Raw genomic sequence first — 18303 nt, 5'->3', positions numbered from 1 at the left:
CTGAATAGCTATCAGGAAATACAAAAAGAAAAACTAATGGTTGAAACTTTGACTTTGAATGTTACTGAAAGTTTCTTTCAGTATTTCTAAATATACTATTGCTTGTTTCCTAGTCATGGATGAATATCAACGAGCCACTTCCATTTCCTAATTAACAAATGTTGCAAAGCCATTGTACCCTTATTTCCATCTTGCCTGGTCGAGCAGTTGCAATGAACTATCCCCAGATCATTTTCCTTCCTACTCCACTCTACCAGTTGTCCTCGTTAAGATTAGAAACTTAGCGAATGTACATATTTGGACAGACAAACCGCTTCTCACAATGGTATGAACCAATGCAGCAGTGTGGAGTAGTGGTTAGGGCTCTCGACCGGAGGGTCGTGGGTTCAATCCCAGGTGGGGGACACTGCTGCTGTACCCTTGAGCAAGGTATTTTACCTAGATTGCTCCAGTAAAAACCCAACTGTATAAATGGGTAATGGTATGTAAAAATAATGTGATATCTTGTAACAAGGGTGTCTGCTAATAAATAAATAAATTTTTAAAAAAGTGCGGGTGATCACAGGTGAAGCCTTTCCAGTAGCAGTGTGCTACCTCATCAGAACAGCTGTGCATAATTTTGTCCAGAATCGCAAAAGCTTATCTGCACATGGATGTTGCTGTAATGAAAGCTTACATGGTTAATTGCCAGAAGCATCAACAGAGGGAAATTTCTTACACATAAACTCCCTCATCTTCAATTATCTTTTTTAAGGATCAATACTATAGATCCGACTGCTGAGATTGTATCCTCTCAATACAAGTCAAGAGTCGAACATATAAAAGAAATACAGTCAGACCCATGAATGCAGCAGCTGCATGCGGAACTAAAAGGAAGGGGATAGCACGAGTGTACACCATTAAATAAAAAATAAAAACATTTCAATTCCATTCTTATTTGACATGTCCGGCTGATTTCCTCAACTCCATTTTAAAACACAATTAACTGAGTTAAATAAACCAAAAATACAAAAAAAAAAAAAAAAAAAATATATATATATATATATATATATATATATATATATATATATATATATATATATATATATAATTACGGGCAAACCCTGAAACTGGACAATTCGCAGATTGCCTGGGCGATCTGGAGTGCCCAACAATGCCTGGTCAAAGTTCGAAACGAATCTCAAAGATCTTTCATTTGATGTTTTCAGAGGACAGAGACAGCACTACGATCGGAGAGCTTGTTTGACCCGCCTACCTTGGTAGCGTCATTCACTCACTCACTCATCTCATTCATAAAAACTACACAGGAAGTCCAGCTTCAGAAAATAGGCATATTGACGACATGACTATATAAAATATTTAATTAGACTAATTTATTTTAAACAAATTATTAAAATCTAGACATGTATTACGTACTTAACTTACTCTCAGTCACGCTGCTGACTGGACAGTTCAATACAACTCATTATTAATACTGGTTGTTATTACGCTATTAATAATACTGTCCTTTTTATACGCATGTATCAATGGGGTTTCTCATGTTAGTTTTTGTTCAGATGTTGCGTGTGATATTGTTACGAAATGTGACGTAAGTTTTATAAATATCTTTAGTCCTATCCGGCTGATGCTGATGGTACTACACAAGTGTCAATGGGGTTTCTCATGTTCCTTCTTCCGAAGGTCTGCCTGTCACTCAGAACAGGAAAGCCAATACATGTTAAAATGGATTCCATAGCATGCCAAAAGATATTAGCCAATCATCTGAAACCCTCCGCTACAAAACTTGGTTTAAAGAGCAACTGGATGTTCCAACACGACAACGATCCAAAACACACATCAAAATCTACTTCAGAATGGTTAAAGAGGAATAAAATCAAAGTTCTGGTATGGGCTAGTCAAAGTCCAGATCTAAATCCAGTTGCGAATTTTTGGTATGAGTTGAAGAAGGCTGTGCACAAGAGAAGTCCTTGGAATGTGAATGAACTGGAACAATTGTGCGTTGAAGAATGGTCACAAATCACTAAAGAATCATGCCAAAAGCTCATTGACAAATATCCTAATCGTTTAGAAGAGGTTATTATTGCTAAAGGTGCCTCAACTAGCTATTTAATTTAATTTTCCTTGTCAGGGTATGAATACTTTTGAATTAGCATTTTTGGAGTTTTGCAAAAAAATTGCTGAAATAAATAATTGTAGACATCTATTTCTTGTAACTTTTTTTCCTCATCCACAAAAGCAAAACTTTTGCTACAAAAGGTTTTTCCGAAAATTCTTTGTTTTCGAGAAATTTCTAGGAATTATACATTTCTATTGGGGTATGTAAACTTTTGACTACAACTGTAAACCTTTTTTTTAAAGTAATAAAGAGTAATATTTAATGTTTTTATTAGAGAATTATTTTATGTTGTTATAGTGCATTAAAATGTTTCTCTTTGGAAACCCAATATCTGGCATCTCCCATTGTTTTACAATTGCTGTGCTAGTCTAGTAGTTTTTAACTGAACATGTCAGTGTAATTGCTGTGCTAGTCTCGTAGTTTTTAACAGAACTTGTCAGTGTAATTTCTGTGCTAGTCTAGTAGTTTTTAACTGAACTTGTCAGTGTAATTGCTCTGCTACTCTAGTAGTTTTTAACTGAACTTGTCAGTGTAATTGCTGTGCTAGTCTAGTCCTATTTAAGGCCTAGTAGGCCGGACTACACCGACCGCCCAGTGGCAGTCGGTGCACCGGCCGCTCAAAGGCGGCCGGAGAAAAAATTCAATTTAGCACCCCTAAAATAGGGGTGCCAACAAAGACTAGGCCTTAACTAATTAAAGAAAGAACCAGTAAAAGGACTGTAAATTAAATTTTTAATAGAAAAGGGGAGGTGGTACAGAGCACGCCCCCTAGAGCCCACTGGTCGACAAAGGTTGTGCTAGTCTAGTAGTTTTTAACTGAACTTGTCAGTGTAATTGCTGTGCTGATCTAGTAGTTTTTAACTGAACTTGTCAGTGTAATTGCTGTGCTAGTCTCGTAGTTTTTAACTGAACTTGTCAGTGTAATTGCTGTGCTGATCTAGTAGTTTTTAACTGAACTTGTCAGTGTAATTGCTGTGCTAGTCTCGTAGTTTTTAACTGAACTTGTCAGTGTAATTGCTGTGCTAGTCTCGTAGTTTTAACTGAACTTGTCAGTGTAATTGCTGTGCTAGTCTCGTAGTTTTTAACTGAACTTGTCAGTGTAATTGCTCTGCTACTCTAGTAGTTTTTAACTGAACTTGTCAGTGTAATTGCTGTTCTAGTCTCGTAGTTTTTAACTGAACTTGTCAGTGTAATTGCTGTGCTGATCTAGTAGTTTTTAACATAACTTGTCAGTGTAATTGCTGTGCTAGTCTCGTAGTTTTTAACTGAACTTGTCAGTGTAATTGCTCTGCTACTCTAGTAGTTTTTAACTGAACTTGTCAGCGTAATTTCTGTGCTAGTCTAGTAGTTTTTAACTGAACTTGTCAGTGTAATTGCTGTGCTAGTCTCGTAGTTTTTAACAGAACTTGTCAGTGTAATTGCTGTGCTAGTCTCGTAGTTTTTAACAGAACTTGTCAGTGTAATTGCTGTGCTAGTCTCGTAGTTTTTAACAGAACTTGTCAGTGTAATTGCTGTGCTAGTCTCGTAGTTTTTAACAGAACTTGTCAGTGTAATTGCTGGTAAATTGAGTTAAGGTTTCTTTTATATCAAATTTTTTTTTTATAGATTTCAATACATAAACCTATGAACCAGTCCTCATATAATTTACAAAAACACAATCCCAAATGCAAAATATATAAAGTAGGCAATAAGCAAGATAAAAAAACATCAATAAAGAACAACAGTAGCAAGAATTGGATTATCTTAGATAGACCATTTTAGATAAAACCTGGCATGGAAAACAACAAACAGCAGACAATCAACTCGGTACCAGAAGTCAACTCTAAATCACTTTCACAAGTTATGTTCATTTTGTTTAACTAATCTTGTACTACAATTTATCAATTCTCTCCTCATTTTTCAAATTCAGACTAACAATGAATAAGCAATAGACTGTTCCTGTGCAGTATCCCATCAGCAGACAGCTGCTCAGTCGTTGGGAAGCTCCTTTCTGCTGTGCTGTTTATATGGAAGAACGAGTTATGGTAAGCACCCTCAGTAAAGACCACCACCGTAACCAAAATGAGGCACATTATGCAAGGAGAAAAAGTGTACTTCATTATAACTGTAAAAAACACCAACAAAGCACGCCGCATCTGCGAGTGCCTCTACAGTGATGCTTTTGCAAACAAGATGAGGTACAATACAGTCAAGTTAAACCTGCACTAAAACACCATAGCACCACCTGTCTATAGTGCCCACTGTGGTGAATCTCCAGGATTTATACATTTACCATGTTTACCACTTGTCTATAAAGCCCACTATTAGACAGTGTTGTGAGGTTCTAATAAACAGATTAGACTGTATAGATCCAAATTACAAAGATGACCTGGAGCTGGAGACAGCAGCAAAGACTATTCTGTTTTCACACACACACACACACACACACCTTTTGAATGACCCAATTCCACACCCGAGCAAGAATAACATTATTTGTACTGGTACAAATATGTATATTGAAAAGTAATTTGCTGTGGCTTTCATTTATTTGGTAGCTATCAGAATGCTGTTCTGGAAACTATATTTTAAATAGATATTGACCAAAACTTTGTATAGTTCTGTAAAAAGTTGAGTTATGGAAGATAATATGTTATAATTATTACTGTAAGTTATTTATTTATGTGGCTATCAAACTCTCACAGTACAATACATATCATTTATTCAGTAATTTAACCATAGCAACAATATGTTAAACAACCGAGTAAAAAGCAATCAAGGTGAAAATGCATGTGTTTTCCCCCTGGGGATTCTGCCACCACTGGTTTATAGATACTCTAGAAAGAGAAAATGGATATAAATGGCAATGCACCATCCTGTGAACTCGAATTTGGGAGCATTCCTTTCTAATGATAATGTCGATATTAAAAAATGAGTTAGTATACAAGGCTATCAAAAGGAATTACATTCTCTAATGAGTAAATTGCAAAAAAAAAAAAAAATAATAATAACATGAAATTAAAAAAAAAGCTGGGTGCAAAAATCCATTTTAAAGGCTTGTGTTGATTTATTTTATTTTGAATCAAAACACATTCATTAAATATCATTTACCTTTCTATCAGCCATTGCACATCTGGGCAGTCGGAAGCATCTCGTCCAGGAGAATGCATCAAATCCTGTGCTGGCAAGCACTTTCCTTTAAATCTCCTCTCAGCTTTTGTAAAGTCTCATCCAAAAGGTCTCAGTTATAAAATATATCATTTCCAAATGGTCCCTAAAGTCAGTTGTTTCCAATACCATCTCTCACTCTCCTCTCACACAGGCATTGCACAGGCATCTCCTAAAAGCTCGACGCAATGCTAAGTGCTCCTCCAGCCTAAAAATCACTGGATTGGTGACCTGCTGCAGAGGCTGTTCGGAACACGGAGGGGTGTTACAGTTTAATGCTGTTATCATGGGCTGTATATAGCTGTAGGTCAAGCAAGATTTTACCCTGCAAGGAGGATTATTGTACTTAGCTGATTACTGGCTGGCAGTTATTGCCTACAAAAGGCAGCAGCCTCCCAAGTTTGGACTATCCCTATTCTATTTTCTAGCTGACTGAGGTTACTTTGAAATACACAGCAATGGAACTCAGTGTAGAATCCTTGTAATAAATATTTGCATATACTCTGTGGAAAACATTTTTAGTCTACAGTCATTATTTTTAGCCTGTTTTTATGAGGGGAAACTTGTACAATAAAAACGCAGATATTACCTTCAAGAATTTTGCAATTCTGAAGTGGGAGAATTAACACTTCTGCAACAGACTGAGATATTTTGCCTTTTCAAACACAGGTTGGAAAATGCTGTTCCTGCTGAAATAAACAGGTGGGGCAATGACTGACGGACCCACGTAGGTAGAAAAGATTTGCGCATGCAGTGGCTGTTGAAGATCACACTACACTATCTCCTCACAGATATAGATACTTAGAAATGGTTATGTTCTGAAATTGGTCTGTTCTGGTGTATTTTCAAATTCAAATCTAGATGAACTGGAAGATGAGCTAGTTTATTTCTGCAGCTCCAAAACATATTTTTTGCCAACCAATAAATAAGTGATCAAAATATAATTTCTGATCTTTCTCTTGTTTCTCTTTTACAGGGTTTCCAAAGAGATCAAGTGTGTCTACTTGGCTTTGTTCCAGGCAAATCACAAGATATTATGTCATGAACAGAGGAGATGACTAAAAAAGTTAAATTTAGAGAATTGTATTTATTTACTTGTTTTATTTTAGCTTTTTTAGATTCATGCCTACACTGTATCTAAGTAATTTCTAGATATTGGTCAATTTTTTAAAGGTGTAGATGTATGAAAATGACACATATTTCTTGTTCCTGATTTACAGAGCCCGGGAGGGGACATGAGAGAAAAAATATAACTCTCGTGGCCATGAGATACCTATGTCATGAGCACATGATATTATCTCGTGGCCACAAAATAGTAAGACATCTCCTCCAGGGCTCCGTACTGATTACATTGCAGTGTCAAAATTTGATCTTATTGTCTGTGGAAAGACTGTTTGAAAATCAATTTGATAGTAAAAACAATTAGATACTAATACAAAAGGTAATTATCAGGATGTTTGAGAAACTATACACATTTGCAGATACTTCTATTCAGATAGATCTATTCAAAACTACATCATGACATACTACAGTTTATTCAGACTAAATTGGAAATATAGTATTACTTTGTGTTTGTATTTTTTGTCAATTTGTTCTGGATAAGAAAAAAAGATACATGGGTCATTCCACGCCAACTGAACCAGAAAAGGGACATTTCGTTCCCATCCGTCTCAGATTTTCCTAGAAAAATTCACCTGGGGTTTTTCTGACATGCTGAGTTCAGAAATGATAGCCATAATTTTTTTTAAAATGTCCCCTCCGACCTGTTACCTTGCAAAGGTCAACCTAAAGTGAGAAAGGGACCTTGACCAGAAAAACCCTGGGTGCAATTTAGATGCTACCATCATTTGTAGCACCTTGTTCTATTCGTATTGAATAGGGCTTTTCAGAATAAATTCTAGGAGCCCCCCACTCACTTCTGGCAAATTGCCAGACGAGGGGTAACTGATGAGTTTTATTTGAACTTCAGCCTAACCCTTTACCCTGTAGGGGATGTGCTTCCTAATATGTAAGTATTGCTGTAAGACCCTTAGGAACCACTCTTCCAAATTCTGTGAAAAACATTTGGTTTCAAGTCCCACCACTGGTCATTAAACCGCCTTGAAATTTGAATTTTTGCTATTTGTACCAAGTTTAGGCTGTAATAACTTACATGGGGGGACTCCAAAAAATCACCCAAAGATATGTTTGGATAGATGTTGATGAGATTTACAAGCATCAAGCAAAATATTATGGTATCCGGGGATTTTGGATTTTTTAAGTTGCATTTGTCATGCATTCAGGCATTGTTTATGGCCAGTTTGGTGAGGCTAAAGTGCCACATAGTTCTATCCAAACTGGCTATTTCCTCAACTTTGCATTCTCTGAGGATTGATCTAGAGGAAAAAGTAACAGTATGTGCTTCCACTGGCACTAGCTTGCAGCTCAGGGGTTATGAACGTGGATATGGGACTTGGGACTTCTTTGTTACGATGACACATTTGAAACTACCAAAACCTTACTTATTTGGGTTTTAAAAACTAAATTCATGTTTTTTTCTAAAAAGAAAATCTTCCCTGTTTACAGTACCGTTTAAATACACCTGTCTATGTCATCAAAGACTTCCTAAACCTTTCAGTTGTGCCTGAAATTGACTGATTGGCTAGCATGAGAATCCAGTAAATGGCTTTTTCACAAATGGTTGGTCAGCCAATCACTTATCCCCCTAGGTAGGCACCACAACTTATAAAAAAACTTTACTATCACTTTTTTTTTTTTTTTTTTTTAAATCCAACTAAGTAAGGTTTTTGTAGTTTCAAATGTGTCATCTTAACAACGAAGTCCCAAGTCCCATATGCAAGTTCATAACCCCTCAGCTCCAAGCTAGTGCCATTGGAAGCCCACATTGTTATTTTTTCCTGGAGATCAATCCTCAGAGAATGCACAATTGAGGAAATAGCCAGTTTGGATAGAACTATGTGGTACTTTAACCTCACCAAAGTGGCCAAAAGCAATGCTTGAATGCATGACAAAAAAAACCTGGATACCAACATATTTTGCTTGTAGATCTCATTAACATCTATCCAAGCATATATTTGGGTGATTTTTTGGAGTCCCCCCAAGCAAGTTATTACGGCCTAAACTTGGTACAAACTTCAAATTGGTACAATTCAAATTTCAAGGGGGTTTAATGACTAGTGGCGGGTCACAGAATAAACTTTAACAGCAATGCTTACATTTTAGGACCCACATCCTCTACAGGTAAAGGGTTAGGCTGAAGTTCGAATAAAACTTGACAGTTACCCCTCGCCTGGCAATTTGCCAGAAGTGAGTAGGGTGCTCCTATTCTTTTTTTCTGAAAAGCCCTATTCAATACTAATAGAACGAGGTGCTACACATGATGGTAGCATCTAAATTGCACCCAGGGTGATGTTTCTGGTCAAGGTCCCTTTCTCACTTTAGGTTGACCTTTGCAAGGTCACAGGTCAAAGGGGAAATTTAAAAAAAAAAACATAATGTATATCATTTCTGAACTCAGCATGGCTGAAAACCAGGTGAATTTTTCTAGGAAAATCTGAGACGGACGGGCAACGGCACTGATTGAGTTGGCATGGAATGACCCACATGTAAGAATTAAAGTCGTTTGCAAGTTAAGTAAAATATCAAATGGTTTATTTACAGACTCACACTGGAGCATTCCCTTTGACTGACAGCACGGTCAAGACTAGAGGATATCTGTGGAGGTTAGTCATGACCTAGGTTCAGCTTCAACCTGCAGACCTACTGTATTGTTCAGATTTAGCCTCAAATATCCACACTCATAAATGATTCTACTCCAAGGATGCAGGGAACATTCAAACATGCAATTTGTCAATGCCATCTGTGCAGCCTAACATGCGCCATTGTATTGTCTAACATTCACACATGCTCACTCTAACCTTGATTTTAACACAATTTCATTACAGACCTGTTTTTGAAAAAAGATTTGTGCTTAGACAAAAGGTCCTTTATTACAAGCAAGACAAGACTCATGTCTACTGTACCTAGATGTCATCCATTTCATAACATCCACCTCTTAACAAATTGAACAGCACTCCCTTTTTTCTTTTACCTTTAATATTCCATGACTAGCGATGTAGGTCAACCACAAGTTGAAGAATCCAGCTAACAGAAGAGGTGTTTTGTGAATGACCTCCTACACTAACACTCTGTACATTTTATATGTGGGTTCTAAAAAGTAACTTAATAATTGGAGCCATTGGGAGTCTTTAAAATGAACACACTGTAACAGTCTAGGGTTAGGCCATAACATGAAAGCAATGGCTTTGCCAATAAATTTCCATAGGGTGTAAAATAAAATAAAAAATGTAATATCTGAAAGATCTGAATATGATTGACTGCTGCTCACTGATGTATCAAATTAGTTAACCCAATTAACCAGTGCCACTCTGCGCATAATAACAAACTGCTGATAATTGAAATATGAAGCAGTAATTGAAAAAGGTGTTAACAGTTGGTGACACATGACATCAGGTTAAAACCAGTGTTGAAACAGAAAACGTAAATCACGTGGAATACAGAAATCCCACTAAAACCAGTGTTGAAAGAGAAAACGTAAATCACGTGGAATACAGAAATCCCACTAAAACCAGTGCTGAAACAGAAAACGTAAATCACATGGAATACAGAAATCACACTATAACCAGTGTTGAAACAGAAAACGTAAATCACGTGGAATACAGAAATCACACTATAACCAGTGTTGAAACAGAAAACGTAAATCACATGGAATACAGAAATCACACTATAACCAGTGTTGAAACAGAAAATGTAAATCACGTGGAATACAGAAATCCCACTAAAACCAGTGCTGAAACAGAAAATGTAAATCACGTGGAATACAGCCAGGCCAGGATCTCCAGTGATACATAAGCTCCTCCTAGCGGAAAATGGGTTGCTTTGTTTTAAAGAACAAGCTTATCAGTAAAGAAGACAAACCGGACAAGTAACAGGTCTATACAAGCAGGGTAAAAGCAGAACATGCAGATTATCAAACAGGGATCTTTAATCAGCGTATTCATGATTACAAAATTAAATGATGGAGTCTTTGAGCAAATAGAGAATTGAGATTCCTTTTTTTCATGGTGAAAAATATCTCTCCAGTCATTTCTTTTCCTTTCTTTCTTTAGTTCTGCTGGGCATGCATTTTTTTTCAACATGCAAGCTGGATTTTAAATAAAGAAAAGGAATGAACAGGACTGTGGTTACATAAGCTCTTTAAAGCTGCATTGTAGCTGAAGTGAGGGGACAGAAGAAGGCTCAGTCATGTCAGCTGATGGTTTAATCATTATATTACCCAAACTGCACTGTCAGCCATGTGGCCTCCCATTCATTGTTGCTTTACAATTTTCCAACATTACCTATCTGCAGGATCATCATTTTTTAATATCCAAGGTAACTAAGATGCAGCTACAATTGTCCGAATTAAATAATAATGACCTCTATTTATATTCTATTCATTTTAGAAATGTTTAAAAAATATTGTCTTTTAAAAGGCAGCATGGGCTCTGTTGCTAATACAATGTCTAACCTGTTGTGGTCCCACACAGCAGCAACAGAGTACCCTATAGTCAGGCACATGATGTGTGACCAGTAATTGTAGTTAACAAAACAGTTCCAAAAAATTTCTCCACGATGACAGCAGTTCCTATATAGGTCTAAAATGTGTAGTTTTGAAAGAAACACATGTTATAGAAAACATGTATTTTAATTTCAAAACATGCTATCTCCTACTCCACCAGGTTAAAGAAAACTATGTTTACAAGCCATGCTTTTAGACTCTTAGAGAGTTAAATTGTTCTCACCCCTTCACTTGCTTCTTTCCTGTCAATAACCAATTGGCTGCTTCCCCCATTGACTGACATGCTTTTAGACAGTAACATGCTTTGGCCCAGAAGACAATGATGAGGTGAAATAACCCAAGAAGGACAAGTGCAAACAGATAACCCAAGAATAAGGCACAGAAAATGAGAGATTCCTTTAACTTGAAGTAGTACCAGATCTCGTCTTTCAAATTAAAGTACACAAATACAACAACATGTGTTTCTTTTAAAACTGCACATTTGGGACCTATGTAGCTAATGGAAGTGCAAAATGAATGTAAGATTTGTGGAATTACTTTGTTAGCTAAAATTATTGTGTGTAGCCCAATACAAACAAACTTGCCCAACAAATTCTCTTCCGACTTCTCATTTCAGTTTTCTCTATAATTGAGTACACTCATACTCCCGAGGATTATTCCATGCAGTATGAATGAAAGCATCCTTCTAGCAAGATGAAGTCCATGTTTTCTGCAGATATCTAGATATCCTGTTTGTTCCAGTTTCACTTAATGGCACCAGTTTTGAATTTCAGCCCTTAGCTCCAGTAACTAGGCTACAGTGCCTTCCTATTTAGAAACATGTATTTTAGGCAGGGCATGAAGGCTTCTGAATAAATTATTTGTTACTTTACGTACCCTAGCCACTATGCTATCTACAGGTCAGCCTTGAAACGCACTCTTAGTAAAGCAGTAGAGAAAATAAAAGACCCAATTCTGTATTCTGTTGTGGTGCTGGTGATGAGTAGAATCTCAGGCGATTGGAGAGCTATTATCACATAGGAGTAATTGTGCTGGAAAGGGATATATGCAAATGAAGGGGACAGAGAATACATAAACCAGTTTCAGGAATCCAGCTTGTGCTGATAATAAAAAGAAAGCCACCTGAAGCAGATTCAGCACCACATCAAGAAAGATCACAATAAAAACAGAACATACTGCAGGATGACTGAACAGATGACCAGAGTGCACGTTTTTGTTATAAAAAAAAAAAAATACCTGTTAGTGAAATGGGTTTATTTGAAATAAAGACAATGCTGTGGTTTTTACATTGGGGTGTACAGTGTGTGGGTGGGTGTCATTTGCAGAAAGTGGATGGATGATTATATAAAGATTACGCAATAGCCCAGATCATGCAAAAAGAAAAGAAAAGAAAAATAAGTTCTTTATCTGTGATACTAATTTGCATGTAAAAGCATTTTTTTGGAAGATGCTGATCAGGGAATATTTATTTCCTCAACCATTTTTTAACAAACAGCAACAGAACTGCAAGTGGCATGATACAGTAATTCATGTTAGGTTATTATTTTCTTTCTTTAAAAATGTGCAGGCCATGAGGCATATTTTCAGCATGTACTAGGCTCAGACCCTAGGATAGTATGTGCAATTAAAAATATATATATATTTAAAAATAGGTAGCAAAATACTGTTTAGATTCTAGCTATCCTATATATACAAATAGCAGCAGCAAAAATATGTATAATTACCTAAAGAAGTGAAAAAAATAGGCACACATTGTTTACACAAAACACATTAAAACAAAATCACACAATTACAACAGGCCTTAAAGTCTTGTTGATTCGGTTTTGAACTGAAGGACTTGATCAGTCGTATGAGCAGGGTGGCCCTCTCGTAGAAGGCAGTGAGACGTGGAAGGAGAGTTCAAGACTAGGAGCCTAGAGAGCTACATACCATGTCAGCTTGGCCACTGACTTACTGTACTGCGCAACCCTTGAGCACATTCCTTCAGCACCTTGTCCTTCCCGCCACCCAGTTGTAAAATTGTATCAAATCAGAACGCCACAGAAAATATGAGGTGACGTCTCAGTTTGACTCTAACGTATTTAAAAAAAAAAAAAAAAAACAATTGCTGCTGTTTATCTTCTATAGAAAAGGGCAGACAAGAGCATTCTCTAAAACACATAAGCAAGCGCCGATTATACTGAAAGCAACTGTGTTGCAGAAAACGTGATACCAAAAGATGCTTATTTTACTGCGAAATGTCAATTTAAAGTTAGCTTCGTTCCACACCGGTGAGCATTGCACAGTGCCCACAGCATTCTACCCAGCCTGAGATAACTATTACAAAGATTTTAAACATCCATGAATTTCATAAGGAAAGCTATACAAATAGTTTATCTTTCTAAAATATATACATTCATCTCCCAAGAGGAAATACAAGTTAAGTCTTTATTAGGTTTGTACTCATTATCTAAAAAATACCTTCTATGATTTTAAGAGACATAAAGCATAAAGCACAGGTTGTGCACAAAGACATTTATGGCCCTATCCATAAAAGTACTTGCCGACTGCCATAATAAAACAAATTCTGTTTAAAACTAACGAAAGTCATCCATATTGTTATTCATAAAATGATCTGAGCAAAAGGGCGACTGTCACAAAGCACTTTATGAATGGGTATACAGTGGTTCAAAAACGAAAATCTGCCTCTTTTTGGTGACATCATCAGCATTATTAATGTTCCCTGGGTGGTGTCGGTAGCTGTTGCAAAGAATAAAACAGAATCCACCGACAGTAGCTTACTACCAAAATCTGAGTCTGCAGCTGTCAGTCAAGGGCAGTTTGCAAAACCTGATTCCGATGCCCCTATCACGTCTGCCAAAAATTCAGGACTGTCATAATTAAAAAATACTTTGTATTTTCGTTTTGTTTGGCAATGCTGGTAAACACATTTCCATACGCACACACGTGGCGTTAGGGCAGCTGGGATATCAAAATCAACACTGTAGTACAGATACAGGATTTTGTTGCATTTCAGTGTAATTCGAGGAGATAAGGCTTGGCTGGTTTAACGTCAATTCTTCCCGCCGATCTGAGCCCCCCATACCGCTGCAGGAGGCAGCCGACGAAAACTTGGAATCCTTTTCGCTCATTCCCTGCCTGGAACATCCTCTTCACAATTTCTACATTTATTTTGAATTGCTGTTATCTATACAAGCAGCTTGATCCGAATCTGATTTTACAGAATATTTTCGTAGCATACTGTCTGTTTTCACGCACCACCGTTTTGTGAGAATTTAATAACTGTGACGCTACAGTCAGAACAAATGCCACCTTTCAGAACACTGTTTGTGGTGCCAGATTGCGAATGTTTCTGAAGCTTTTTCTTTAGATTCATCCAGTCCTTCACTCCATTTGCAGTGAAAGCGGGGTCTTTTGAACTTCTGAAAAAGTGTCTGCAAGAAAAGCAGAAAAATGCATATGCCTGCTTACTGTATTCTGATGAAAATGAATGGTTTTGCTTACCAAAGACAGTTTTCAGATAGTCAGTATTAATAATTGATTTAAATTGGTGTGAAGTGATGGAAACGGTGTTCGAAATTGGTGTAGGTACTGTAGGACTGCAGAACAAGTTAACAGATGTAAAGGTTTTAAAAAACAGTGCAGCTTGTTATCCTTACTGTTTTTTTCTAATTCGCTTGTTTTAAAGTACAAGCTAGTGCTGTTAAACTTCATTTATTTTCCTGCCTTATGTTGGAAAACAAACAATGTCAAATATATATGTAGCATCCCTGAGTGGTTTTGAGGTCTGTTTTGTGCTATAAACTATTAAACAGTACAAGTTCTCAAAAAGACGCAGGAGAATGAATCTGGTGTATATATATGGGCAGCAGTGTGGAGTAGTGGTTAGGGCTCTGGACTCTTGACTGGAGGGTCGTGGGTTCAATCCCAGCTAGGGGACACTGCTGCTGTACCCTTGAGCAAGGTACTTTACCTAGATTGCTTCAGTAAAAACCCAACTGTATAAATGGGTAACTGTATGTAAAAATAATGTGATATCTTGTAACAGTTGTAAGTCGCACTGGATAAGGGCGTCGGCTAAGAAATAAATAATATAAGGTGTGTGTATATTACTGTACATCGTTGGGTTCAATAAATGCAGTGGGAAAAGTGTGGAATAGCCTCCCCAAATGAAAGACTCACGCGCCGCCTATGCGCGCACATAAGATTAACTGCAGGACAAAAAAAAAAAACTAAACAAAAAGCACAGGATGTTTGAATAATACTGTAATTATAGTAATTATAAGAAGAAGAATTTTGAAAACTTTAAATGTTAATTTTACAAATTATTATTATTATTATTAATAATAATAATAATAATAATAATAATAATAATAATAATAATAATAATAATAATAATAATAAACCCTGCTCAAAGCAGGGAATCAATCAGGGGCGACTTTATGTTTATGAATCAGTGAAAGTTTCACGTCATATTGCACACTGTACACAAAATGGATCGTTTTGTGGCTCGCGGAAAAAAAAAACTCCCTTTCAAACACTGATCAAGCCATTTTCACAGGTAAAATAAATAAAAATAAAAGGGCCGCGGATCATGACAAAGAAACAATAATACTAATATAACTGTCTATTCTCAGTCTGTCACTTGCTCTCCGCTTCACAGCGCTGTTTCAAAATGATTATGCCAGAGAATATGTTCTTGTGTGAGTATATATTTATATTAAACATTTTCCTTCATATAAAGCTACAGATTATTTTATTTTTTTTCAAAATAGGCAGTGCTAATCACGGGTATGTCAAACAAGTGTAGTAATAAAATAAATCATTAAAAAAATAGTCCTCCGAGGCTGTCGTTAGTTTAGACTTGACTGTAGAAAGTGTTCAATAACTCCTAGTTATCAACAGCATTTTGCTGTCGTTCACACTTATGAATAGCAGGTTGACGCTCAGGACCGATGAAAACTTTATGCTAATCAGGTAATCGTTAAGCATGCATTAGTTTAAAACATGCCTTCATATAGGAAAATCGCTGGGGCTTAACGACGCATCTCAGTTATCTCTTGTGAATAGCAACTGTCGTTAGTTAGGCGGCTATGGACGAAATCCGATCACGTAATCCTATTTTCTCATTTCGACAGGCATTAAACCTCTATGAATAGAGCCCTTAGAATCCATGGGATATTCCTGTCCCACTAGTAATATAATGTACTTTAAAACAGACCCCTGATTTGATTTGTAAGGGGTAAAAACGACCACCAACAATACTTTTTGGGATATGCCTGCCACAGGTCAGGTATTCACTGAGCATTTTATGTCAGAGCTGCTGATAGGCCCCACCATCTCCCAAGGGAACAAACAAACAGTCACTCCGCGGAGCGCCTCTTTTGCATCGAACCCGCGAAGGCGTCCAATGCGAACTTGCAGGTTGGTGGTCGTCTTCTCTTTCAGGGAACTAGGGTTACAATTCAAAGATGACCACCAACAATACTTTTGGGAAAAGTATACCAAAGCCGTCCTGAGGGAGTGTGAGCGGAGACAGCAGAGGAGGGACTACAGTTAGCGGTGCGAGCGTGCAACCTCAAGGTCCCTTGTGGCTAATGAAGGCATAGAGGGATCTACCACATTAAGTCAGTAGCCCAGCTAGCACCAGTACATATATCAGACAATGAGGCTCCTCGAAGGAGGGCCCATGATGTAGCCACCCCTCTGGTAGAGTGTGCGGCCACCCGCCCAGGTGGGGGTAGGCCGGCATTAGTATATGCAGTTGAAACTGTGTCCACAATTCAGTGAGACAGCCACTGCTTTGAGAGGGCCTGACCCAGGGTGCTTACACCATGACAGATGAACAGCTGGTCAGCCTGACACAGAGCTTTCGTTCTATCAACATAACATCTCAATGCCCGAACCAGGCAGAGGGAGTTTAGTCTCAGATCCTCCTCCAAAGAAAAAGCCTCTAGTTCCACTGACTGGTTTAAGTGGAAAGCCGTGACCACCTTAGGGAGGAAAGCAGGGTTCGTACTTAACGATACCCTGTTTCTGTCGTCCCAAACGCGGATACAGGAACTGCACACCGACAGAGCTTGCTTGAGTAGTAGTGTTGCTACTTCCTGCTCAAAAGGGAGGATTACCTGCGCGGAACTGAAGCGCATAGCCGGTGTGTACGGTGGCTAGCACCCAATTGTCTGAGGTGCAAGTACATCAGTACTGCAGCTGGTATTGTGTGAAGGATTGGGTCTGAGGCCGCAAGCCTTCAGGGGCCCTGCTGGGGCTGCTGAGGCTGGGGCCGGGGCCCGCTGCGTTGGAACTACCTCCAGGAGCGCTGTTGCATAGGGATCCCAAGTCCGGCGCCCTACCATTGTTGCAGGTGGGCCCGGCTATTAGCTGTCCCGGAAGCCTAAAGGTGGTGCCTCAGGTCACCATGCGGAGTAGTCCGAGTCACTGTGTGTGTCATGAGTGGATGCCAGCGTCTTGTTCTTGCCCGTACCACAGTACAGGAGGGGAGCTTTGAGGCTATCTGCCGACACACCTTGCATTCTCAGTGAGAGCACTGCAGTATTTCCTTCACAGCCGGCCTGGAGATATTGGCTCGTTGAGTAACGCAGACTTGTCCTCATCAGAGACTCTCCCTTGGGACAGCCAAAGCTGCCTGTGAGCCACTACAATGCACAGGCTCCGGCCCAGGGCTTGCCCTTGGAAGCCAAAGATCTGGAGCACCGTGATCGAAACCAGGCACAGTTCTGAAGCCACCAGTTCACAGAGGGGTGCCGACTGCAGTATGCCATCAAGATACGCAGTCAAGAGGCCTGCCTGTGCTTCTGCCGCATATGCTTTTTTTAAATGTGTCTCAGTTACCCTGCATTGACCGTTAGGGCATGTAGGGTCTTTCGGTAGACCTCCTACTAGAGGGGTTTGCACTAGGGCCATGATGGTCAAGTCCGCTGGTGGAAATTCCGCCAAGCCCAGCTCTGATGCACCGTGGGTGGTGTAGCACTGAGGGCAGTGAGCATCGAGGGCAAGTGTACTGAAGGCACCAAGAGCGGCAAAGCACCGAGGGCACCGAGGCATGGAGTGTCTAAGCACCAAGGGTGCCGAAGCACAGAGGCTCTGATGCACCAAGGGCACCGAGGGTACTGGGTAGGAGCTTAGCCTTAACCATGTGCGGTCACACAACCCGGGGCAGCACGTAGCATTCACCGAGGTGGATACACAGGCTTGAGTGGCTGCGTTCAGTTACAGGAGAGCAGTACAGAAAAACATGGTGCTACAAATAGCAGAAGAAAAAAACACACACAACAGCAGATGCTACGTAGTTAGAAAGCAGACTACAATCGCAAAGTGATGCAGGCTGTAAAAGAAAAGATTTAACGAAATGCAGTTGTGCAGCGTTTATAGCTCAGTTCACAGAAGCAGAGTTTCTGACCTC

At 38.7% G+C, this 18303-nt stretch overlaps 1 protein-coding gene across 34 annotated transcripts in view; it reads right to left on the bottom strand.

Moving 5' to 3' along the window:
- LOC117394363 (regulating synaptic membrane exocytosis protein 2-like) overlaps positions 1-18303 on the bottom strand; it is a 265103-nt gene that overhangs the window by 145973 nt on the left and 100827 nt on the right. Inside the window, exon 1 of one of the 34 annotated variants that reach the window (XM_059012678.1) lies at positions 5204-5508. The exons of the other annotated variants lie outside the window; for them this stretch is intronic. Within the exon in view, the coding sequence (XP_058868661.1) occupies positions 5204-5262 (59 nt within the window). The 5' untranslated portion in view covers positions 5263-5508. Of the gene's footprint in view, positions 1-5203; positions 5509-18303 lie in introns of those variants that run through there. 34 annotated transcript variants of the gene reach the window in all.

This window comes from Acipenser ruthenus, chromosome 3, assembly GCF_902713425.1.
Source record: "Acipenser ruthenus chromosome 3, fAciRut3.2 maternal haplotype, whole genome shotgun sequence".
Lineage (NCBI taxonomy): Eukaryota > Metazoa > Chordata > Actinopteri > Acipenseriformes > Acipenseridae > Acipenser > Acipenser ruthenus.
Note: the sequence above shows the minus strand (reverse complement) of the source record. Positions and strands in the feature narration are given on the sequence as shown.